Source organism: Anguilla rostrata, chromosome 7 (assembly GCF_018555375.3).
Source record: "Anguilla rostrata isolate EN2019 chromosome 7, ASM1855537v3, whole genome shotgun sequence".
Taxonomy (NCBI): domain Eukaryota; kingdom Metazoa; phylum Chordata; class Actinopteri; order Anguilliformes; family Anguillidae; genus Anguilla; species Anguilla rostrata.
Window position 1 is genome coordinate 46093958 of NC_057939.1, and position 26873 is coordinate 46120830.

General features: G+C 46.8%; 1 protein-coding gene across 2 annotated transcripts in view; it reads right to left on the reverse strand.

Moving 5' to 3' along the window:
- Positions 1 to 1219: 1219 nt before the first annotated feature.
- The window catches only part of kcnq1.2 (potassium voltage-gated channel, KQT-like subfamily, member 1.2), a 132310-nt gene continuing 106656 nt past the window's right edge, over positions 1220 to 26873 (reverse strand). For both annotated transcript variants that reach the window (XM_064344702.1, XM_064344701.1), the window contains one exon: positions 1220 to 3494. In XM_064344702.1, the coding sequence (XP_064200772.1) occupies positions 3342 to 3494 (153 nt within the window). In that variant the 3' untranslated portion in view covers positions 1220 to 3341. The remainder of the gene's footprint in view (positions 3495 to 26873) is intronic.

Below are 26873 nucleotides of genomic sequence, written 5' to 3' on the forward strand. Positions count from 1 at the left end.
CACTGACCCTTTGTGGGTCTACCCTGGGACAGACCAAAATCACCCCCCTCTCTGAGAAAATGGGAGTTCCCTGCCTTGTGCGGCTTCATATGAGATCTCCCCACATCGTTAACCCATCAACGGGCCCAACCAAATGTCTCTTGTCCATTCGAGAGACCACAGACAAGAGCAGGTAGGTAGCGTTAGCGCACAAATCTTAGCAGACTGATGGAAAAGTCACTCAGTCCAGCCGAATGAAACTGTCCCCCCTCTGGGTCAAATTGTGCCCAAACCTGCACAGCTCTGCCGGGCTGTGGGCCTTCTACCGGTGCCAAATGTTTCTGTCAGATGACCCACCCTTGCCCCAGTTGCAATAATTATTTATAAAAAAATGGTTGAGCTCTCTCAAACATTTAGTGCTAAGCAAAACGCAGCCGCTGGGCCCAGCCGAGCCGCGTTCAGCAGAGCAGCGCGTTGTTTATCTTCCCGGCAGAGCTCGCGCAGGAGCCCACGGTCCCAGCTCGGGGCCGAGCGAGCGTTCATCTCTGACATCAAAAACCCCGTTTGAAGTTCGGGGGCGGGCGTTCGACAGATCTGCACATTAAAGCAGGGCAGGGCGGCTCGGCGGCGCAGGGCGGCTCGGTGGCACAGAGCGCGCTCTGTGAGCCAGCTTCTCGGGGCTCGCTCCCATCTCTTCCGTTAGTGACATGAAACAGGGCGACGTCTCGCCGCCTCCACGCCCGTCTCTGTGTAACTGAAAGTGCCCTCTCAGAACCCAAGCCTCCAGCCTTCCTCTTCCTCTCCCTCTCCCGGGAGTCCGTGCACTTCTGGGCCTTGTTGTTTTTGGACATCCTCGAGAATCTTGGGCCTTTTGAAGAAAAATATAATTGAGAGGTAATCGGAGACGCTTTCTTTTTTTCTTTTTCTCTTCGCGGTTTTTACGCTATAGTTCAGGGGGAAAATAAAAGTTCAAAGGCAGACTCAGCTGTAGGTAGGCGGGAATATTTCTGTCTGATTACAGTATGAGAAAGATTTTTTAGAAACTGTAACGTTCCTTTGAACCCCGGAGAAGGACATAAACTATGGTGCTGAAGATCTTATGTACGGTAAAATAATAAAAAGGATTTGTAACTTTAGAAGAAGGAAATCACCAGAGGGTTGAACTAGGGAAAGTCAGGAAACTCATAAAAATAAAATACATAATCATAAAAATTCACACGTTTCTAATTAAAAGCAAGTTTTATTTACACCATGCTCCAAGAAACAGTGATGTACAATTTTTGCAGAACCATGTTTGTCTCATAAATAATTTAATTCTTCTAATCTTTCATGACTTGTTCACCTTCATCTTAACATCACTCAGATTTTAATTTTGCTATACACATAAGGCAACATTATTTACATCACTTACAAAACTGTACAGACGGCCAAATGGCCAGATGGTTTTACTGTATAACCTTGTGCATCCTGTCTCACACGGTTAACGACTTTTAAAAGTCGGTTTGAAAAGTTCACTGCATGGGGTGCCGATTCACTTTCAAATGCAATGTAACAAATGAAATGTGGAAATCCTTGCATTATTCACATTTTGTGGATTTCACAGAATGCTCTAAAGGTCAAGGGTTAATTATACAGAATCCTCATTGGTGACTGTGACATACTTTGTGCCCCCTCAAAGTGACCGAAAACAAATATTTGGAACTTCTATTGAATACGAGCTATAAAAGAAGATGCCCAAAGTGCTTCAAACCAGCTAAATAAAAGAGGACTGGATAGATGCTCAACAGCAAGCACGATCAAACTAGAGTAAAAAAAAACTCCTTACCCGGACACTTCAAGGCGACTGGCCAGAAATAAGGAACACTACAGCACATGTCCCTCAGGGCAAAGTACACTATTTCAACGAACAGGGTGGAAGCCGACAGGGTCTAGTGGAGCAGTGCCCATGAGCTCATCTTAATTTGAGCCGTAGGCACTGCCCTTCTCAGCCTTTCACCCAGGCCATTGCGCTTACAGAGAGCCATGTGGATTTTCAAAGACTTTTCTCTAAATCGGACACGTTTCTGCCGCTGTTTCTCTTTCATAAATCATTCGCACGCCCTAATCTCACGGTGGAGAAGGAACCCAGCGCAATTTCCCCCCACGAGAGGGAAAATAATCGCAGAATCCGACGGGGCACTTCAGCTGCAGACCAGGGAAGGAAAATAATAATCTATACATTAATATTTTGCAGAAAATCCTGGCACCCGCCTCTATATAAACTACACAGCCAATCATAACTCCCTCTATTCCGGTCTGCGCTCCTGAAATATTATATTAAGCTCAGTTATGGCTGCTTTACTACTTCGAGTATCGTAAGCAGGCCATAAATCACTTCCAGATTAATACTTGCAGCATGTTTGCACTGCTGTTTTGCACTGACATCAGAACTGAAAGTCCCGAAATTCAGCAGATACCAATAACCCCATTCCTATACTGTAGCCATGAACATGCGCAAGGCATTTTAATGTCTTAAATTTGCATATAATTTGGTGGAAATATTAAAATATTTATTTTGGCGCTCACGTTCCAAGGACACTGTGTTCTTCTGAACAGTTTGACAAATTTGAGGCCAGACGGCCTCGTTAATTTCAGCGTGTTACTCCATTCCCATCCATTTTCATTCTTTTAAAACTGCTCTTGGATCTGCTCCGTCTATACAAAAAATATTTTTATGTTTAAAAATACAGCGTCGGACGCTCATTGTCCAAATAATTATTGGAAAAAAAATATTTTCATACCTCTATTATAAATAATAATAATAATAATAATAATAATAATAATAATAATAATAATCTGTCATTTGCACTTATTTCTAAAAAGTATCAGTTTTCTCCAGCGATATTTTTTATTTTCCGTGCCTTGTAGGTGTACCTGTGTGTCCTTCAAGACGAACTTCTGAAGAGAGACAGAGAGTGAGAGTGAGAGAGAGAGAGAGCGAGAGACTGTGAGAGAGTGAGAGTGTGAGAGAGAGAGAGAGAGATGGAGAGACTCTCACAGCGTAGACTCCCAGAATAGGCTTTGATTCAGGCTCCAGCACTGCCAGGTCTCCCTGCTCCTCTCTCTCCAACAGAGGCTGGAGGCAGCGAGCGCCAGGCCCGGGTTTTCCTGCTTTTGTTTTTCCCCCCTCTCGCTTTTTCTGGGGTCAGAGGTCATTGCCTGGTGATTTTTCACTGGAGTGGGAGGGGTGCAGAGACCGGCAAAACTCTCCTGCCAGCTGAGGGGGTGGGGGCTGGGGGGAGGGGCATGTCTGAAATTTGTCTCATCCCACTGGTGATGTCACAATTTGCCACTGATGATTTCCCAACCTTCTGCTGATGATGTCACAGGCCCTCGTCCATGCTGACACCCAAGTGCTTCATCACAGTAATGCGGGAGGTGAAGGGGGCAGGAGTTGGCTGGGCCTGCGGTGCTGGCCTGAACTGCTCCACCAGGATCTTCAGCATCTCCTCCATCTTCTGGTCCATCTGCACCACCTTAGGCACCGAGACACACATACAGGATCCATTATATATTACTACTGCTAATATATCTATGATTAATATCACTGTAGGTACTGAGATGCACAGAGAGGAGCCGTATCACTAATATTTTAATTCATATCACCTTATGAACAGACAGACTGTAGATATACATTACTATGGTAACATATAAGGTTTTAGAGACAGCAGCGGAATACAGAATACTTAGCAGGTCGTCAATCAGAACAAATCCATTATGACATCACAATCAGGATGCTCAACAGATACACAGTACAGCACAATAGAGAAACAGGAGGCTAATACAGTCAAGTCTGACTGAAGGCTGATACAGATTAGCCCGGGAGTCCCTGCAGGGTTCTACAGCAGACTGAGGTAGCTGAGGTTTGTGCAAGAAGCCGTTTGTGTCACAGTTTCTGACACGGCGCCCTCGCAGGTGTGCCACGCCACAGAGACGTCTCAGAACAACGGAGAGAAGCCAGCCACATGCAGATCAAAACGCAGACGTGCGCAGCAGCCAAAAACGACATCGTTTGCCACTTCACACGCCCGCACTTCAAACGCCACACCTGACATCAAAGCCCCCCCTCCTCCTGTCTCATCAACATCCTACACCTTAATGAATCAAAATAGGTATAATATTGGAATATGAGTCCAACACGTTGCTTCCATAAAAAAATAAATCTTGCCCTCCCCTTCAAAAAAACATTTTCACAAGTCAATCAAAAATATTAACAATATTTGCTCACGGTTATTCAAAACCCGAATACCAGCATGCTGTATGTAGAGAAGGTTGGCAAAGGGCCTAAATCAGATAAGAAATAGCAATAAATAATAAGTGACTGGTGTGAACCGGGGCCCATGTCCTAGACAGTTTCCTCAGCCAGATCCAGTGCAGCTCTGTTACGTGTAAAACTGGCAGGAAACAGTTAAAGGGACGGAAGCCCGTGTCCGCTTCATCAATCTTCCTCCGGTATAATAGACACAGAAGTTCCCCCCACCTCTGCTAATATGTGCTGTGCGTTCTGGCACAAAATGGCCACCATGCATCGCCCAGGTGTGGGGGCTACACATTTTCAGTGGTTGAGTTTCCCCTCTCTACTGAAAAGCACTGTGAGATCATGAGAATAATAGGCGTTGCATACACACAGCATAGTCTCTTACTGAATATTGTGGACACACTTTGAACCCGTGACTGTGATAACCTGACAATAATCAGGGGTGTAATTGGCTGTAATGTCAACCAATGAGGGGGAAGACTTCAGTTGATGGTGACAGTGCAAATCTCATCACAAAAGAACCAAAAATATTAAACCCACCCTGCCCTGGGCAGGATAAGATGGGTATTGTCCTACCACTGCAGACTCCTGGTTTACGTTAGCCACAGACACAGCTGAGGATGGACCCATGTTTATTTTATTATGGGCTGATTCCACAGATACGTCATTGGTTTTCCAATTTCGTCAGCCTGTCGACCATCTGAGCGCCCGGATCACTCGGGCGTTTTTCTCATCGCTTGTTATACACGAGAGACGCGAAGAGTCTGTTTAAAAGCAACAGTCATTTCAAGGAAGATACGCAGCATGCGATGACTGTAGAAAGCCACCGCACAGACCACACCAGACGGCCAAACTACTGCAGGGCAGGCAGACGGAACGCTGTGCATTCGAGCAGGGTAATCGCCGCTCATGCCCAACGTATGATTAGAGGAACAGGCGACGTAGAAAAAGAGAGAGAGAGAGAGATCTCTCCAACTACCGTCTCTGACCGCTGAGAGATGTCTGGACCCCAGAGAAGAAAGAAATCTCTCCGCCTGGCGTAAGCTAAATATAAATCTGTGTCGTAAATATGTCTGAAAGCGCTCCCGAGTCATCTGCATTCCAGCCAAATTTCTCCTTTCTTTTTTTCCCCCATTTTTTTTTTTCCCGGGGATGAAAAAAAAAATCGCTTTCATTTTCTCTCGCTGAACCATCTGACCTACAAAGACCAGCGAAGACTGAAGAAAAACAAAACAAGAGACGCCGTGTCTGCATCATTTATCACTCCCCCCACTCACTGTAACGTTGTTCGTTCGTTTCTTCCCTCTTTTCCGTGGAGCGCTCCACGCTAGATTCTTTTCATCTTTAACCACCCACCCCTCCCAACCGCCACATTTAGACAAGCAGGCAAGATCCTGGCCTGAGGGACCAGTGCCCCTCCCCAATATGATATGAGGGCAGGTGACCCCCCCCCCCATAACCCCCACCCACCTCCCACTTGAGCTGTCTCCAAGAAATAGCACAGACAACATTATCAGATTGACGAACAACCCAACCCCCGCTGTTCCGAGGACAGCCGCATCCATTACCCCACCCCGCCACCAACCCCTAGCTGTTTCGCACCCCACCCTCACTCCATCCCTATGGGAGCATGCAGCAAGACCTTGAATAACCCGATTAAGTGAAAAATATATATGAAATTCAATTCAACAGTCATTCATTGGCAAGTCCTCATAAGACATTACGAGAGCAATTTTCAGTTCACAAACCACGTTTCACTTAATTTCCTGAATTGGCAGAACTATAATGGAATTGACCCTATTTTTCAGAGATGGTGTTTTCTTAAACCACTATTCCTAAAACCATTCCCAAATTCCGGGGCGTAGCCAACAGGTGACCCCCTTCAGACCTCGGTGTCTGTAGGCGCGGGACCGTAGGCCTGGCTAACGGAGCCCTTTGTCCTTTGTTTAAGGACACACTGGAGCCGTAAAGGGGAAAAGGCGCAATAAAAAGCCTAATTTATGCCGTCGGATCGTAAAAACATCCACGCACACAGCCGGTGTGCTGTTGAACGCGCGGAGATTACGCGCTTATCAGGCTAATGGCAGGCAGATTAAGAAATATCCATCTTGTGGAATGAGAACATTACATTCAGGGGAGGGAGGGGGGGGGGGAGACAGTGGCGCCAGGGCTCCTGCCTGTACTTTCATGCTACAGTGCTGATATGATGCAGACGCGGGGGGGTGGGGGGGCGGGGGGTACTGTGGATCCACACAGCGGGTACAGACATTTGGGCCACAGATAATGGGCTCAATGGGTGAGCGGCATCCAGATGGAAAGGGAGTCCTTCATATGCCATTTGTAAAGGGAGGGGAGGATTATGGGTACTGCGGTGTAGTCCTGGTTGTTACCTCTGTTACATTGAGATTTAGTATTTGGGAGAATTTAGGAACATGGGAGAAAATCGTTCATCGGCCTACACATTTACAGAAAAGCCTACAACTATTGCAGCACTTTGGATCAGTGTAATGTTGCCAGGTAGCTCTAGAAAGCACCGTCTCTCTTCCCTTATGATTCTGAAACCCAGATCAAAATAGTCCCTTCCAAAACCGAGAGCTGCTGATGTAATTTCTGAGGCAGTACTGAAGCACAACACCACATAATGCTCCAGAGTGAATGCCCGCACACACAGGAATGCGTTAGCAACGGCAGTGATAGCGCCCTGACAAGCCTTCGCTCTCCATGAACCTAAAAAAGCCAAGCGCCATCTGCTGGTTGACCACTAACAGGCCGTTGCGGGGAAGAGGAAACAGTGACCCCCCCCCCCCCCCCAAGCTGAAGTAACCTGAAGTCACACTGTCCTAAAATGACTACACGGAAACAAGACCGCGACACGTCCGCACGTCCTTACGGCGAACGCACAGGGCAGCAGCGAAACTTTTATTGGCGTGGAGCGCCTGTTATCTGTGGGCAAGGAGCGTGATAAGAAACGATTACGACATGCGTGCGTGAGGCCCAGGCACGCCCTGATAATCCGATTCACGGGACAAGATTCACCGAGCAAACAAGCGTGCCGTTTTCACAACGGCCCCGAGGGGGGATGGGTAAATGGATATCCCTGAATCGATACCAGATGAATGAAACCACAATCTCTGTGTTTTTTTTTATTTTTTTTTTTTATTGGGGAGAAGTTGGACGGCTCGCACGGGGAGCTGCGGAATGTCTTGGCATCTCTGAATAGAAAAAGTGTTTACGTTTAAAAAAAAAAAATGAAAAGAAGAGAGGGAAGAGAGGGAAAGAGAAGCAGGAATCCTGACAGTGCATTCCGATCGGCCCCCCGATCAGACGCGCGAAGACAGAGGGGCCTTGAAGAAGAGGAGACGGCGAAAGAGGAGGATGGGGGTGAGGCCGACGCCGTCGGGGGTTCGCCCGGTCGTTCCCGCCGCCCCGCCGCGTTTGTCCTCTCCCCGCGCGACCCCAGAATCCACGGCTGAGCCGCCGGGCCCCCCCTGCCCCCGCCACGGCCTGCTTCCTGCCACGGGGTCGGGTCAGGTGAGCGGAAGAGAGAGAGAGAGAGAGAGAGACCCCTCGTTCGCCCAGCTTCCTCTCGCGGCGACCTGGCGCTGCCAGGCTTTTTTCCACACAATGGGGCGATTTGCCGAGCACGTGGGGCATCTAAGGGCTTGTGTTCATACAGTATGTGCAGGTGGTGGGAGAGAGAGGGAGTGAGAGAGAGAGAGATAGATAGACAGAGAGAGAGAGAGAGAGAGCGGGCTGTGGAGGTCAGGTGAGGTACCAGCATCTTATGGCCAATAGAGAACAAAGGACCAATTTAGGAAGCTTGTCCTTTTCTGTACAGCAGTGCCTTTTCACTTCATCCAGTTCAGAAAAATCCAATTTTAAAATTCCTTTGGAAAATTACCAGAATTTTTGCTTTTGATTAATTAACAGAATTTCTGTTGATTTACAGAACTGAAATGGAATTAACCTACACCCTGATTATCCAGTGCTGGCCTCTGACAGAAAGTAGTTTGCTAAGTAACGGGCTGGGGCGAGGTACAGGTATGTGTGATCACACAGGTAAAGCAGCTGAACCGCGCTTGGCACTGTGCTGAGCGTCATAGCATGGTGTCGTTAGCATAATAAACTGGGCTTGTTACTAGAAGGTTGTCGCCAGTGCCATTGTACCCTTGAGCAGAGGGACTTAACCTGAATTTCTTCACTATAATGTCCAGCGGTATAAATTGATTGTAAAAAAACAAATAAATAGGCAGTTGAAGTCACTCTGGGTGAGTCTGCCTTCTAAATGCCTAAAGGTAAAGAGGTAAATGGTATTCAGACCAGAGGTGAAGGTACGTGTGATCCAATCACAAAGGTTACAGAACCTCCCAGGAAAGGAATGGAGAGAGGGAGTGAGAGAGGGAAGGAGAGAAAGAGAGAGAGATCCCAAACAAACATGTCTCTGCAGCTCAGATTCTCATTGGCTGGGGCCAGCTGGAAGTGCCCCCCCCCAACCCCGGCAGCCCCAACCCCCCAATTTTTCAAAAAAGTACGCCCTGCCAAGATGCATGGATTCAGTTTAATGTTGGCAGATACAATATGTTCTTTGTATTTGCAAAAAAAAAAAAAAAAAAAAGAAGAAGAAAAAACCGTGTAGGGAGAAGGAGGGTATAGATATAAGGGTAGTTTTTTTGGGGAGGGGTATGGGGTGGGGGGGTGGGTTTAAAGAACAGGAAAAGCAGCTAGAGCACCTGACACACATGGTAAGTGTGGAGGCCCTGTGCCACATGCTGCTAAAACTGCAGCCAAAGCATTCACAGGGCCTGGCAGTTCTGCTCCGAGTTCTGCGGTTAAACACTTTTATTTGAGAGCTACTTCCACAGGAACAATCCTACAAACAGTGAACTGGCATGCTCATGCCCTTTTTCCTTTTTCCTTTTTTTTAAAAAAAAGGACTGTTAAAGCTGTACAGTTAAGATGCTATTTGAATACAAAGCTAAAAAATGAATTTGGAAGGCTAAGCGGAAAAACAGCAGCAGCCTCAGTTATATTTAGATTCAATATGCTAATCACTGTGAGGGTGTGTTAACAGATGGGTAAAAGGCAATGTTCTTCATACAGGGAGTTGAACACGAAACAAACAAAATGTCCCTGACTCATTGAAACGTATGCCAAAAATCTAACACAGTCTTTCAGGGTAAAAGAAAGTTCGCTCGCTATAAGACTGCACTTTCCAGATGTCGCCGGCAGTCGCTGATAGGGGAACATCTTTCCAGGAGCCTGGTCTGGGGATGAAAGGTAAGCGATGAAAGTCTGGCTGGACTTGGACGCCTCTTGGACGCCGCGGTCAGAGAGAGTACGGGTCACAAAGAGGGCTGCTTAAAGGAACAGCTGCCCTCCGTTACAGGACAGCAGCGTACCTCAGTGCCCAGCCACGCGCAGTACACACCCTATGCTGCATGAACCACGTCATTGCCAACACTCTGATAGGCCAGGATCTCTGCAGCCTAACCAATCAGATTCATTCTTTCAAAACCTAAACAGAAAATTTTCCATTTAAGTGGCCCTAACATCCCTGTTATTTCGCTGTAACTATAGAGGTAGGAACAGTGAAACTACTGTATGCGTACCCGTAACACACAAATGAACAAGAGCTAAACCTCTTTACCATGCCTGCAGAGTTCATATACTGAGCTGCAGCTGCATGATTCGCTGTGTGGAGAAGCAGGCTGTACGCGTTAGCAAGCACGTGTACCTAATGAAGTGGCCGCTGAGTGTATTTTTAGACGAAAGTGGTTTCAAAAAAAAAAACAAACAAACAAAAAAAAAGCTTTTTTGGCCAGGGAAATGAAGTGAAGGACTGGTAGTCTAAACATGCGGTCTGGCGTGTTACACAGAGTTCGGTAAATATTCGGCCAGTTGCCTTCTTCAACATTTGTCAGCAACAGCTGTGTCTCCCCTCCTCCCTTTAATCATCCCCAGAGTGGCTGGCCCAGGACCCCCAGAGCCAACAGACCCCCCATTCAGACCCCTCGATTCAGGCCCAGCTGTGGTGAGGTGAATTTGGCCCCTCCCACTGGGATATCTGCACCAAAGAGCCTCATCAACTTTCAACACTGACAGGTTCAGATATTATTTAGATAATTCATACACATTTTTAAAATTATGATTAATCACTCTTACACAATAAAGGCTAAATCTAAAAGGTTTCAATTTCAGAATCAATTTGACTTCCAGTTCTCTCCCTACTACCATGTACTTTTTCTCTGAAACTAATTTAAAATAAGGCCTGTAGCAAATTAGCATAAAAGACAAGAGCCTGGACTCAGTTACCTTTTGCGCTTAAATTAGACTTACAAATTATTGCACACAATATTTTTATTTAGTCTTGAACGCCGTTGGGCGCGTTTGATAAAGTTAATGACAAACGTTCCTTGACTCCAGGCCTTTTGTTTCCGTGACAGCCAATATGGATTCCGAAAGTTTGCGCCACGTACCTCACTAATCGGAGTATTGACTTAGGAGTTAAGAGTGTGTTTACAAAAGATTTGAGACACGTTCCAATCCCTGCCTTTAACCCTCTGGCACATAAACAGGCAGCACTTCCACTATGTGAGACGACAAACGCACTCACGCAAAAAAACAAGGAAGAGCAAACAGTGGCAGTCAGCTGATGGCCACAAATGTCATAAGACTGGAAAAGAAAAAAAATCATGTGCTGGAAAAAAAACCCTCCCTCAGAGATAAGGCTAATGGGACAGGAGTATCAAAGAAAAACACTTGTGCTGTTATCTCAGCCGCAGATACTTTTCATACCTCCGATGAGTGGAACTTGTCACTGAGGAACCTGTACATTTTTTCTTGCCATACTAGTGTTGACTTTCTGTGGGGCCCTTCCACACACTGAAATGGAGCCTTAACAGATACCAGACCATGGGGCCCATCAACACACTGGAACAGAGCCTTCACAGATACAGAACCAGACTGAGGGTCCCATCCACGCACTGGAACAGTGCCTTAGCAGATACCAGACCATGGGGCCCATCCACACACTGCAACATTGCCTTAACAAATACCAAACCATGGGGCCCATCAACACACTGGAACAGAGCCTTCACAGATACAGAACCAGACTGAGGGTCCCATCCACACGGAACATGCTGCGATACAGACCATGGACAACACTGACATGCCTTAACAGATACCAAAACCATGGGGGCCCATCCACACATGGAACAGAGCCTTAACAGGTGGGACACACACGCAGCTACCCCTAATGGCCCTATCACTGGACATTAACAGTCACAGCCCCTAATCAAATTTGGAATCACACAGCACAATTGCCCCCGCCCACCCCCTTTCCTGCACGCAGGAATACTACTGGAATTACTACTAGTAGATCTCCAGAATACCAGGACTGAGCCCGCAGAGAAAAAGGTGTTTCTGATTATCCGCTACACGCGAAAAACATTTTACAACAGAACCCATTAAATCACCCTGGCACGCGTCACCATAACCCCCAGCTAAACTCTAAAATGAAGGAAAAAACAATAAAGTGAAGAAGGCAAAAAAAAAAAAAACGAGAATCGCAAAAAAAAAAAAAAAACGAAACAAAATGCGCTTTCAGAAAACAACATCGGAGGAGATGGGAGACGGAAGAGATAAAATTCCACGTCTGTCCGCTGCTCGGCGTTCCCCGGCAGCGCCGGCGGCATTCCTGAACGGGCCCTAAACTCCGTGCCAAGGCGAGCATGCCAGCTGAGCCAAGCGCGATTGGAGGCTGGCACTCCGTAAGAACCATTAAATCATATAAAGCCCTTTTTATGTTCTCCGCGTCTACCAGGCACAGCTGTGGGGCGGAGGCTGACTTCTTACTGATGCGCCCCCCCCCCCCGTCTCCTGTTTTCACACAAACGAAGGGGAACTGTGTTACAACACTGACTAATGTTGCCGCTCTCCATGTCGTCGATGCTATAGCTCGCTGGAAGGGTTGCCAGCTCTCCCGTATTCGTTTGCCAAATGCCCAGCATTTTTCGCCAGAAAATGGCTATGGAGCAAACTCTGTCACACAGTTTGTGGATTCTGACATCAGTGATTTTTACTTCCTGTTTTCTGGTTGCAGCATGTTTGCTGTGTGCAGCAAATGTACTTAATCTGACAACAATTAATCCACAGAGCTCAATTAACAATGTACAATCTGGTTTATTATATGTTTTATTATCTTTCTACATTTATATGAACTTAGGTCTTATCCAGAGTGCCTCACACAGCTAACATTCTAACATCTTATAACCTCGGTGTTACAAGCTTTTTTCCAAACCATGGGGCTGCACTGTCTCCTTAGCATCCATCAGTGGGTTGTGTCCAGGGTGAAAAATTCTGGCAGCCCTATTTCTTTGGCATCCACAGATAAGGGTGGTCTGTTTGGCGCTCCCCCCCTCCCCCTCCCCAGACTCTGGGTTTGGTGGAGGATGGGGACAGGGGCAAGGCCATTCAGACACACCTCCCGATACAGAGAGAGGAAAGGCAAGGGATTCAGTGGTTGTCAGGTTGATTAATACTGCTGAAGCCCAGGGACGTAGATTAAGAGCATAACTCTCCCATGATTAGGAATCACATCCAGACTGCGCCAGTGCTGAATGTGGCTGGCAGCCACGCATGACGGCACAGGATTGGACACGGTGTTGCTCAGAGAGGAAGGGCATTGGTTGATGGGACTGTCCTAATCTCAAGAGCATATGGATTGGCCAATATGCTTTGTCCAGTGCCTCTCCAATAGTATGTCACAGCCTGGGCTCTGTTGAATTAGCAGCTGTAAGATTTGGGCACAAACCCAGTCAGGGATTCCAAATTTGGATCAAAATAATGCCTTTCAGAAAGAGCCGGCGCCCCTTGCGGGTGTGGCTCACACCTCTCGTCCAATCGCAGCCTTTGCTGCCCTGCAGACCCGCCCACATGCAAACCGCCAGAACCTGTTTCCGAGGTTCGCCAGGGTGTAATCACGTTCCAAATAAATCACCTTTCTTTCCGTCTAATTAACTCTGGCACAGCGACGCCCACGCCCCGCGCCTCGCGCCCCACGCCCCACGCCCCGCGCCCCACGCTCGCCGCGTGCGTAACTGGAGGAGCCGCCGAGCGAGACGCCGCTTGTGGAACTGTAACCCGGCCAACGGCCCAGTTCGCCACGCGCGCATTCCTCCCGCCCCTGGCCCTGATAGTAATCTTGCTTCGGGGGAAAAAAAAAAAAAAACACGCTCAGGAAGGGGACTTAACGAGGCCGTTAATAACCCGCGCTCCTCGTTTCCGCGGTTTCCAATATCCGCGCGTTTCACGGGACGGACCCAGAGCTGGCGGCTGAAGCCCCCGCGCGGCGGCCTGTCACTCGCCGCCCCGTCGCCCCGGGAGCGGCTCGGTTACCGTGGCAGCGGCGTTCTTTTGCCGTGCGTAGCGCGAGGCCCGGAGCTGGGCCCGCGCTGGCACGCAATAACATCCTGTATCGAGCGCGTGGGGAACGGGACCCGACTGGAACCCGTCTCTGGGCTTGCGTTTCGCTAGCGTCCCCTGCCAACGAGCTGCTCACGACTTCTGATAGCTTCAATGCAGACTGAGTAACTCTGACAACCTGGAAAAACTTCTACATTTTCCTTTTTTTTTATAACCAGCACGCTGATGATGCCAAAATTGTATCATATCCATTAAATTTGATATGTTTTGTAAGTACGCCAATTCCTGCGAATAATTTTTTAGGGGTAGACTGAAACCGGGTGTGTAATGATGACTTCCAGTGTGACTGTCAGTGTGTTAACTCTTTGTGTGTGTGTGTGTGTGTGTGTGTGTGTGCTCTCACACCATGGTCCACATTTACAAACCATAACAGTACAATACATGACATTACATCACAATCACTTAGCAGTTGCTCTTATCCAGAAGAACATACAGTGGTGGGGACCAAGAAAAATATGTAATGTGGGTGTCAAGGAAGAATAATCAGTAAACAAACCTTGATGCAATGAATTGCAATGTTAGTGTCTGCATGTTTTTGTAGAATTACTTACAACTCCCCGTCCTTTTCAACATGCCCCCCACACCCCCAGACCCCCAGACGCATTTCCCTTTGAAAGGCGGCCTACAGTGGAGGCTCCAGAGGATGGTGGCTGCCCTTTGTACAATTCCTAAATTTCCGATTGTGTGAATATATGTATTTTTAGCAGGCCTATTGATGCCCTTTACTAAAGTAAAGGACAGTCAAAGGACTCCCCCCCCATGGCTGTCTCCTGCTCACTCTTTCACCCTCTCTCTCACCATCTCTCTTTCTCTCCCTCTCGACCCTTCTCCCTCACCATCTCTCCCTCTCTCTCTCCCCCCCTCTCCCCCCATCTCTCTCTCTCTCTCTCTCTCTCTCCCTCCCTCCCCACACACCTCTGACAGGTAGTTGTCAGGGGAGATCACAGGGTCCGGAGTAATCCTACTCAGGAAACTACAGTGCAGATACCCACTTTCAAGTCGACCCGCTAGCCCCACACCCTAAGCCCAAAACCCACCCCCCAAAACTCCATCCCGCCAAGCCCCCAATCCGAGGGCTGTACTCCGCCTCTCTATAGTTAATCCCCAGTTTACACAAAGCCATCACACCGTCTTCCTGTTAGCCACTTCCTCTTACACACAGGTGAATATGAACAACATCACCTCAAACACAGAGCATTTTCAGCCATTGATCACAGGTGCATCCTGTGTGTAAATTCCAGGTGATTCTGCTGATATGACACACCCCCTCATAATGTCAATATCAGTCACAAGCCTACTTTTAAAACCAGAGCAGGTAACATGATCAGTGTGACATCACTGCGTACTGCGCGTGCGCATGCACGCGATCATATGCTAGTGACCGTGATCATGCATGTGCTTCGTGCTCTGACAGAGGACGTCATTGATTTCCTTTCTATGCACAGATCTGGTAAGTGTAAAAATAAAATAAAAACTAAAGTGAGCAACAAAAAGCTTGGGGAGTCAAATGTGATGATATCAGAATTCATAACTTGCTTACTAAACTTGTTATGCAAAGCTGGTTATTGTGCGCATGACCATAAAAGTCTAGTTTCGCTAACAACAACAAAAACCACAACTGCTAAAAGACACACATTCTGTGGTAAGACTGAACCTTTATCTCACAGGAAAAAGAATAAGGTACAAAAATGGTCTGAGGAGCTGTCTTCTTACTTGTAGAAAGCTTTAGAGAAGAAATATAAAAGAAATAAGAAACGCTCATTTGTGTTTCAATTAAAAAAATACCCCTCCATGATAATAAAATAGAGGTCAGGTAAAATAAAATTCAAATTCAGGAACATAGTTTTAGCTTTTAAATATAAATATCCTTCTCCTACAATTGAGGCCTGTAAACCCCAGCATGACCAGTGTTTTGGCAGAATAAGCTTTTGTAATTTGGCATGGGGAAACTTGTAGAGGTTTGGCTGTTATGGGTTAACGTAGACTGTGAAATACAGTTTAACTCTTGGCATATTCTCCTCAGTTTTATTTTATTTAAAAGTTGTAAAATATGGAACAATAAAGACTAATGTAAGGCAGTCATACAGAGACAGTCACGCTCATGTTGTGAAATAAACAATCCAGACTCCAGCACCTGCACAGAAAACATTTCGAAATACCCCCCACCCCACCCACCCCCTTTCCTCTGGCCTACAGGCCTGTGTTTCTACAACAGCAGCTCATTAATTATGTAACAGGACTGTGAGAGTCCGGAATTGGCACACTTTTCTAAAGGAGTGCAGCCAAACACAGTCAGAACTACCGGAGATCTTTCAGTTTTATTATAAATTTATCATATTTCAGCACTGAAAGACTGATTTAAAAAATACATCCTGTCTTGAAATTGAATTTATGCATCTTAAACAGTTCTGTTTTCAACTTCTTTGAAAACCTGTTCATTTCATTATGCAACTTGTGTAACAACTCTACAAACAAAAGCTTAATAAATATGTTGCAATGAAACTATGGTTTCTTTTTTATAATAAAAAGGTGATTTCACAACCAATTTTGGATTTGGTTTTGATAAGCCTAGCAATGGAAAGAGGTTTTCTAAAAATGCCGAAACAAAGACGAAAAGCAAGCACAAACAGCTTCAAACAGTTCGAACACTTTCAAAATCTTCAAACGGAGCCACATTTGAAACCCAGAAGAGCTTTTTGTGAAGTTTGTAGGACCCGTGAGAACCCTGCAGTGGTGGCTCTGAAGGCCTTTTGAAGCCGTTTGAAGCTGTAAGTGTGGGCAGAGGAAGCCTTTCCTTTCTGATGCAGTAAGTGTGGGCAGAGGCAGCCTTGGGTGTCATCCTGGTCAGTCACATGACGCGCTGACTGAAGATTCAGAGGGCCTGGTCCAGATGGTCCTCCATGCCTGCGATTGATGGTAGACTGGAAGCCACCTCGAGGGGCGCTTCTGGGAAAGCATGTCTGACCCTGGAGCATGACTTCAGTCCTCTACAGTAACTGAGGCAGGAACCTCAAACACCAGTCCTGGAGGGCCACAGCGCCTGCAGGTTCAACTCTGGTCCTGGAGGGCCACAGTGTCTGCAGGTTCTACTACAGCCCTGGAGGGCCGCAGTGTCTGCAGGTTTAACTTCAGTCCTGGATGGCCCGCAGGTTTAACTCCAGTCCTGGAGAGCCACAGTGCCTGCAGGTTAAACTACAGTCCTGGAGGGTCACAGTACCTGCAGGTTTAATTCCAGTCCTGGGGGACTGTAGTGTCTTCAAGTTGTTTGTGGTTTCCTATCAATTAGATGATAGGAAGATGCCCCCTGAAGGAGGAGGAGAGAGAGGAGAGCTGCTCCAGAACTCTCTTTAGGTGAGACACCGCACGCCCGTGAAGCTGGTTTCAAGGTGTGCCAGTGACCTCCTGCTCCAAATACCTGTACTTTAATCTTTCTGATAACTAAAGATAATGGACATGCCTTATGATTAATTATAAACAGATTATAAGGTGATTATAAACTAGATTTTATGGTATTTGGAAGGACTTTGTGTCTGAGCTTGGCAGAAACCATTTCAATCTATTCCTTGGCTCAGGGTTGCCATGACAGCCAATACTAAACAACATTAGAATACTAAAATCTGTCAGAAAAGCATTCGTATTGTGTATTTCATTTTCATTCATTTATGAGTACAATATAAATAAATAATAAGTAAATAACTAAGCATATTCTTTCTTCTTCAATAATGACCTGGCCAATAGCTGTGAGCCCTGACAGTCATGTGACCATCAAAACATGCAGTGTTTGTGCTACAATGGCAAAACAGAGTAAAGGACACAGCTCGTTAACTGTACCACAATCAGCCGTGCGTGCTAATGACGCGACATGGATGTCCTGAGGGTATATTTAGCCACGGAAATCAAACTGTCAAAACAAGAAGTCGCTCAAAATCGGCATTTATTTCTTCTGCGGACAGCACAGTCAAACAAATGAAGGGTGTGTAAACAGCCTGCTGGGTGCCATGGGATACGCACAAACAAACAGCACAGGAAGGAAAGCGCTGTTTATTTTTTCCGGAGAAAACAAACAAAAAAAAGAAAAAAATTCTTAACAAAAAACAAGTCAGGTTTGTTTGCCTTGCCCGCTATTTGACCCTGGTACTGTTCATCCCAAAGGAACCGTGGCTATTTTACACCCTACAGGCCAAATGGCACTACAGGAGAGCCAGTGACTGTTTTACACTGTACAGGCCAGACACAGAACTACAGGAGAGCCAAGGACTATTTTACACTCTTACACACCACACAGAACTACAGGAGAGCCAAGGACTATTTTACACCCTACAGGCCAAATGGCACTACAGGAGAGCCAGTGACTGTTTTACACTGTACAGGCCAGACACAGAACTACAGGAGAGCCAAGGACTATTTTTTACCCTAAAAGTAAAAAATATATATATTTCAGACAGACAGAAAGACAAGCAGGCAGGTAGACGGACAGGCAGACAGACAGACAGGCAGACAGACAGACAGACAAGCAGGCAGGCAGACAGACAGACAGACAGACAGACAAGCAGGCAGACAGACAGACAGGCCTCGATTTGCACGTAGCTGCTCCACTGAAGCTGGAGGCGATGCGGAAGACTGGAATATTCCCTGGAAAAGGATGAATCCGCGTTTATTAAGGGTCTCGTTCACGGGCCTCTGCATCACAGCAGACTATAAAAGCAGTGTAATTACACAGCGTGTGAAGCGCAGACTGGAGTCTCACAAGTCAGGGTGGGACCCAGTCCCTGGAAAGCCCGGGTTCGGCTGCGCCCCTCCTTCCCTGGCTGATCACATGACAGGCCAAAAAAAGCCCAAGAGACTCGCCCCTTGACAGTGTTAAGCCAGGTTCTCAGGGCGTAAATATTCAAGCAGTTAAACTGACAGATGCGCCTTTAAATCAATATACATTACTACATTAAAGAAAGCGGAGGAACAGAAAACACACACACACGACCCAGACACACACACACACACACACAAACACACACACACACACACACACACACACACACACACAGACACACACACACACACACAGCTGAAGCAACTGTACGGCATTAACTAACGTAGAACTTTCTGGAAGTTTCTGGAAGCTGCTCGGGGGACTGGGGGTTGGATGGATGTATGGATTATCCCTGTTTTATTTTGGACAAACCTTTCATTTCTCAGACACGTAAAAATAATTAAGAAACAAAACAATACAATAAAAGCAATAAGTCATACGGGACACCCCCTCCTGTCCCCCCACTCCTCTCCCCTTAGCGGCCGGAGATGACAGGCTATCCATCATCCCCGGGCCCAGAGCGCACAGATCTGCGCGGAGGACGGGAGACGGCGGGGCCCATTCCGCGCGTCTGGCCGCGGTTCGCCGTTTCGTGTTTTTGCTCCGACGGGCCGCGAGGAGGGAACTCAAACGGAGGGGTCCTCCGACCCCCCCCCCCCCCCCCCCCCCCCTCTCGCCCACAGCCCCCAGTTTCACAGCTGCTCGCCCTGTTTTCCTGTCAGGGTCATTAACGCTTTCGCAACCCCATCAAAACACCAAGCTCACAAAAAAAGAGAAGAGGAAAAATTTGAATGACAGAAAATAATATCCACAGAGATATAAAGAGATATGGTATGACTCATCTCGATTTTCAGATATATTACAAACATATTTCAGTTCTGTAAAGTCATTTTGCGGTGTTCGAGTGCCCTCAGTAGATCTGAACCTGGACACACAACATAACTTTGACTCATAATTAAAAGTCTTTTATTCGCTATTTCCTTCCACAAACACATAGATTCAGTGCCCAAAATAGTAACTAACCTTTTCCTCACATCTGTCTCACATTTGTCCACACACACACATACAGACAAAAAAAACACACACACAGAGCTAAATTCGGAGGGGGAGATGTGAGCTATTTGAATGAGTGGGTGCGCAGGAATCAGGAATCTCTTACTGGACCAGAGCATGACGTCAGTGCACGGCTATTGCTTTGTGTAAGTTTCCTGCTTTATTTATTTTCTCAGTAGGGGAGGGAGGGGCAGCATGGCTACAGACCTTTCGCCCACGCAGCAACTGTGTTTATAAATGCTGAAAATAGAGCAAACAGATAAAAAACACGTAAAAAAAAAAAACGGCCTGAATCATCAGTGAGATACAATATCTCAGAGTACCAGAGACGGAAGCTGCAACCTTTGGTTATAAAAGGAAATAACTCGAAAGCGATGGTGACTGTTGAGAAATTCATGTCTTTATCTATTTTTTATTATTTCCTTTTACAAATCTGTGGAGCAGAAAATTCCAAATTAAAATTTAATTAAAATGAAAAGAACATAAAATACTGTACACCCTCTGCATGTGCTTTTGTGGAGTGTGTCAGTCTGAGAGCGATCTCACTGGTACTACCACTGGCATTAGCCCACAGAGCATACAAGAGACTAGAGACAGGAGGTCAAAAACCAATAAAATACCTGCAAGCACAAAATGGGTCCTGTCTAAGGAACAAATGGAAAGAAAGACTGAATGAAAAGGTAGACATTGAGTGGTTGGCTTGTCTTGTGAGGGTCATAGTTCAATACAGGTTTTGGAGCCTATGAAGGGGATAGAAGAATTCCGCATCATCCAATCCTATCACAGGCTGCTGTCTTTAAGACCCCACCGACAAGTTTCTTTTTGGAATTTTATGCTCTGCACCAATGAGCATGGGTTGTGGGACTGTGGGTGTGGCCATTCACAAAGGCCACTTCTGCTGGGAACTGGGCAGGTGTTCATCTTCTTTCTTCAAAAACTTCTGCCTGGATTAATTCAACAGCTGTTCTTGACTATGACCCAAAGTCAAATGCAGGTGTCAGTCTTCAATTTTAACCAACACAGCGGCACAAGTTCAACACTTAAACTTTGATCAAATATGTTTGTGAAGAAAGAAGAAAAAATGAAACACTTGCATTTAATTATGAGTGAAAGTTAAAGTCACACAGTGATTGAAACCTAGCCTGTGTGTGCTTTGATTCAACAGGTTACTAAAAGGATTTGACAGCACTGTTTGCTTCACATCTTTTGAGGTGTGATGTAAGTTCTAACGTAATGTTGGCACTGCATTGGTGTAGTCATTGTTTTGGCAGGAAGAATGTCAGTCTAAAGTCTCCCATGTGGAACTTGTAGTATCTGTAGTATCTGCAAGCAAATAAAGTTTTATCTGTAGGCTAATAAAGGCCACAAAAACACCATGGCCACATAACAGGAGCTAAACACATATATAAAGTACCATGAATTCCTTTCATTTTCATTCAGTTTGTTTGCATCTTGGGCCTTCAAGGTGTCTCCAGTAAAATAAAACCAAGCTGGCAACAATCCGTTAATTTTCCCATAAGCAGAGTGTTGCAATATCCTGATTATATATTCTTGATAGCTGATCTTGACAAATTATGTACTTCGATGTATTTTCTGTATATTTTCATCCACGAGGTAATAAACGAGATGCATTTGTATTACTTATTCAACAGAATGTTCGCGTTTACGCTCGAAGATGTAAAAGACGAAAACTCATTAATTAAAAAAAACGGACTTCGTCTGTGGCGGGGTCGGGCGACTTGCGCGTAAGCCGGTTGTTTTCCGGCGGTTGGTCTCGCCGCTCGTCGGCCGTGGGAAACGGCGAGGGCCCCTTCAGAAGACGCTCCTTCCCCCCTTTCTCAGCCTTTCGTTCCTCATTAAACCCACAAAGGCGAACCCCGAGCCGGAGCGGAGCCGCGGCCCGACCGTTTCACAAGAGCGAAGCCGCGGTAATGAGCACGTTCGAGCGCACCAGCGCGCTGGCGGCGGCAGCCTCGCACCGCGCACTGGGTCCAGGAGCGCTGAGCTTGTAATTGGGCCTAATTAAAAGGACGTCTGCGCGTCGTCTTCTCCACTCGAGCTGCCCCGCGCCGGGAGTCTGCGAACGTACACCCCCCCTTTTTTTCCCCCCCGCACTATAATTAGACTGCCGTCAGTCTGGAGTCGAGCTGGAGCCTGTCAGCAGTACGGAGGGACACTACTGCACTGCCGTCTGTGTGCGCCACATCTGTCACTCTTAAGCTGTCTGCAGTAGCCTCATCATTACACACACAGACACACACACACGCATGCACATGTACACACACACACTGGGTCACTCTCTCTCTCTCACACACACACACACACACACACACACACACTGGGTCACTCTCTCTCTCTCACACACACACACACAGACACACACACACGCATACACATGTACACACACACACACTGGGTCACTGTCTCTCTCTCTCTCTCTCTCACACACACACACACACACACACACACACACTGGGTCACTGTCTCTCTCTCACACACACACACACACACACTGGGTCACTGTCTCTCTCTCTCTCTCTCTCTCTCTCTCTCTCACACATACACACACACACACACAAAGACCGGGTGAAATTAGCTAGTTCTCTGAATCACTTGCTTTAATTTATCCGTTAAGTGCTGAGTAACAGTGAAAACTGGCAGAAGAGCCTGCGGCTCACCAGGACCCAGGTCATACACCTCCGTGCTATGCCCCGAACGAACGGCTCATCATTTCAGCTCAAACGGCAGGAAAGGTAACCCCCCAACACTCATACCCAAACCCCACACCCACAGCTCATCGGCCACATGCGTTCAACGTGACACACATTTTAAACCTGATTTATGCTGTCTCACGTTTCCTCCAGTCAGCAGAATGCCAGGCCCAGATGATCAGGTTACTGTCCCTCCCATTTATTCACACTTTGTCCTGCAGCTAAAACATAGTTTTGTTTGGTCCAGTGTCTGGGTGTATTTACAATATGAGCGATATTGGGTTTCATGGCATGAAGACTAATAGGGCCCAACTCTCCGGACACCAACATGCTCAAACGAGGACACACACGCACACACACACACACACACACACACACACAGACAACCATTCAGAGGAAAATTCTGTTTGTGGTGGACTGGGGGTAAAAAAATACTAAAATAAGCAAATGGAAGAAAACCACAGACCTTGCCTGTCACAAGCTTCTCTTATGACGGCTACAGAAATGTCTCTCTCTCCCTCTCTTTTCCACTCCCTCCTTCTCTGTCCTGCCACCCCCCTCTACCTCTCTCTCCCTCTCCCAATCCCTCCCACTCCCTCCTTTCATTCTTCATCTCCCACTCTCTCTCTCTTTCTCCCCCTCTCCCCCTCTCTCTCTCCTTCTCTTTCCTTCTCTCTTCCTTCCTCCTCTCCTCAGGGCAGGTGCCCGGAGCTGAATCACATGTGAATCAGAGGTCATGAGCTCACGAGCCGTAGTTTAGCTTCTCCCCCCCCCATCCCCCCCCGCCTCAGAGGTGGTGTTTCGCAAGCGCTTCTGCCGTCAGCGCGCAAGGCGGGTTGGGAAACGGCGCGACCCCGGTGACCCGTGGCCGTGCGGCAGGAGCACGGGCGGGTCTGCCAGGGCTACGCGTCGGCTGCGACTCGCTGACCACATTCTTCTGCCAGGCGTCCCGCCCTCACAATTTAACCCAGCGTGCGTGTGGGTACTGGCATAGAGGCGCTGCTGGATTAGTCTAAAATTCTCCACAACCCAACGCCACCGTTCACTCGACAGGTTTTATTAACTCTGACGTAGTACTAAATGCAATTGCGGGTTTTCTTTAAACAAACTGAAATTTCGGCAATCACCAAATTTGCCTCACCGAACCATGTTTCTGAAAAACGTTAATTAATTAATTAAGCTTAAACCAAGGACCCCTGCACTGCGCGTGCATATCTGTTGTAGGTACACTGTGTTGTACGTAATGTACTCTCCATGTGCTGTCGCATCAATAACCTGACGCGGTTGCACACGAGTTATTGAATAACCATGCAAATAGCTTCAAACAGTCATTAAAGATCTTTGGCAGAGGCCGAGCAGCATGACACAGAGCAGGTAAGGAGGCCGTTCTGGCTGATAAAGGGAGATTAGCGGGGCTGGCTGGATCCCAGGAGGGCATTCTTCTGGATTTACTGAGGGAACGTGCGGAGCAGCAGGCGTATGCGAGCGTGTGTCAGAGCGTTCAGGTGTGTTTGCTCACGTTTGGGTGTGTGACAGTCCAGGTGTGTTTCGCCTTATGGGGAAGGATGATGGAATCAGTCAGCCTCCTCCCCACCCCAAAATGACTTTTTGCAGAAATTGAGCAGTGTGCCAAAAACCTTCTGGCTCATAGCACCTTATATCACTGAATCCAGTCACCTGAGAAGCACATTCACCTGGACAGGCGGGATGCACCTTAATTTGACACAGGTAAAGTTGTCAGAGAGACACCTGCAAACTCACCTCAGGTAAAGAACAGATACAGAGATGGAAAAAATTTGAAGCCACTCCAGAAAAAATGTCTTACAATGAAAAGGCGGTTACCCACTACCGACGTCTTTGCCTTTCCGAGCATTCCATACGAGATACCCAACACGACATAACAGACGCTGGCGGCCACGTTTCTGAAATAAAGCACCTCGAATTGCGGTGGTATCACCATCCCTCTATGCCCACTGGAAACATCTTGAACAGTGAAGAGACCAAAATTCCCTTTAGGGTGTGTGACCCATGCCAACACACACACACACACACACACACACACCTAAGGCAAGCAGCACAAAGAGAAGGCATGAGTGACAAATGGAGTATCAGTGACACGCACTGGGGTAATGGAATATCCTGCTGGAAGTGCTGTCTGGCACAGCTAATCACAGGGAGACCTGTACAACACGCCATTTCTGTTCCGAAATAGCTAGCTAACAAGCTATCGTTTCATTTACTCACTTTACAATGAAAATAACAAGCTAAATGAAATATATTGTCCTGGGGGTAATTTGCCGTTCACACAATGAGCACTGTAATGCGCACAGGAATATGACTGCTTAACATGAGTGCACTGTGGACCCCCACTGAGATAAATGGGTGGAAAAAAAAGACAGACAATAGTATGTGAGCGGCGATGGGTTTCTCTCATCCGTAAGAGTCAGCAGAACTCAAGACTCTGTGCACCGACCGGCTCCAGTCTCAAAGTTCAAATCGTGTGACCACTCACATAACTCACAGAAAGGAAATCTCTCCTCAGCAAACTATAAACCAGATTGCCTGAGGGCTCCATCAATCCAATCCTTGCATTTCTAGCCTTTATACTAAATACAAAACACCAGATATGTCTATCACTTTAGCTGAATGCTTTTTTCAGGGTAGCCGACTGTGCTAACCAGTATAAATGCATCAGGATAGCTGACTATGCTAACCAGTATAGATGTGTCAGGTTAGCTGACTATGCTAACCAGTATATATGTGTCAGGTTAGCTGACTATGCTAACCAGTATAGATGCGTCAGGATAGCTGACTGTGCTAACCAGTATAGATGCGTCAGGATAGCTGACTGTGCTAACAGTGTGATTCTAGCACCTCTTACTGCCCTGTTTCGAGTGTTCATTTTCCTCTTCTCATTGTACTTCTGCTTTCACCACGCTGTACGAATGCACTTTTGTTCTGAAAGTTGTTCTGGATAAGATGTCTGATAAATGAATGTATCAAAATGCAACATAATCCCTTACACAAGCAGAATGTACTGCAATACACTGAAATGAAACTTGATGATTTAGCAACATTTCACAATACGAGCACACAAATGACTGCTGCCTTCAGATATCGATATGACTCCGTGTCTGAACCTTGATTAGTAACGTGCATGAGTCAGATGCCCACCGCAAATGCTACTGTGTCGTTGCCTGGCAGGGACAATTTTAAATACAGTGCTGTGAAATATATCTATCATTATATTTTCCAGAAGTCCTCATATTACTGCGGTATATGACATATCTGTAAGGGATGTAATGCAGTATAACTGAACACAGTGTCATGATGTGTGGAAAGGGGCAGTGGAACAAGCCTTTGGTAATCACCCTGGCCCGTTTGGAATGAGCAGACCTTGTGATTAGCTCAGTCCTACAGCTGATAACTCCCCACTTTGACCCTACAGAACACCCAAGATTGGCCTCTCAGTACTGTCGGCTAGCAGGACTGGCATGGACAACACCTCACCTCCAATGCTCTGAGGTGAACATCGAACGCACAACAAATGACATTCAGCACTCTGCGGTGAACACCTAACACACAACTCTGGACATTCAGCACACTGAGGTGAACACCTAACACACAACTCTTGACATTCAGCACACTGAGGTGAACATCAAACGCACAACAAATGACATTCAACACTCTGAGGTGAACACCTAACACACATCTGACCTCCAACCCTCTAAGGTGACTATCTAACAGACAATGCCTCACCTCCAACACTGCCCATTGGTGTAAATGTGTAACCGTCCTAGAATGTCCTGGTAAAAAGAGGAGCCAGCGGGTCCCGTGGCTCTCCAGGACCATGCTTGGCCCTGCCTGATCTATGACACAGTTACCTTGCACTTATCCACAGTTCCCCCATTCAGTCAGTGTTTAGAGATAAGGGGAAACGGTAAATCTGAGTAACAGCACGTAAGAAGAATACAATGTTCCATGTTCGGAGCACACCCTCCCCCGACTCTGCCGTTGGAATATGATTGATGGGTTGTATGTTTGCCGCAGGCTGTCATCTTCCCATGGTTTCCACGTCCTCCCAGTCTCACCTGTTTTCGGTGCCTGCTAGTCAAGCTCTTTAAATGAAACTATGAGTCTTCTGCCTTTGATGCATGAATGGGGTAGACCACGCCAGTCTCCTCCCATAAACAAGGCATAGATCACAACTTGAGAGACAGGAAACGTCTGCAGTTTCAACAGCAGGACAGTCGCCCCTCACAGTTTAACAGTGGAGACAGTTAAGGACTTCTCCCTTTGTGATATCATCACAATTGAAGAAAGGATTGCTATGACATCACTGTCACCATGGGAGAGAGAATCACCATATATGACATCATCATCGCCATGGCAGTCAGTAACAGCATCTTCCACAGGGCAAACCATACCATTAATCTAATCAGTGGAAGAGCATCTAAGCAAAGACCAGCTGGGTTTGTTCACCCCTAAGCTGCAGTATGCCATAAAACTTTACATTTCCCTGACGATCCTCTGTTTAAAGCCA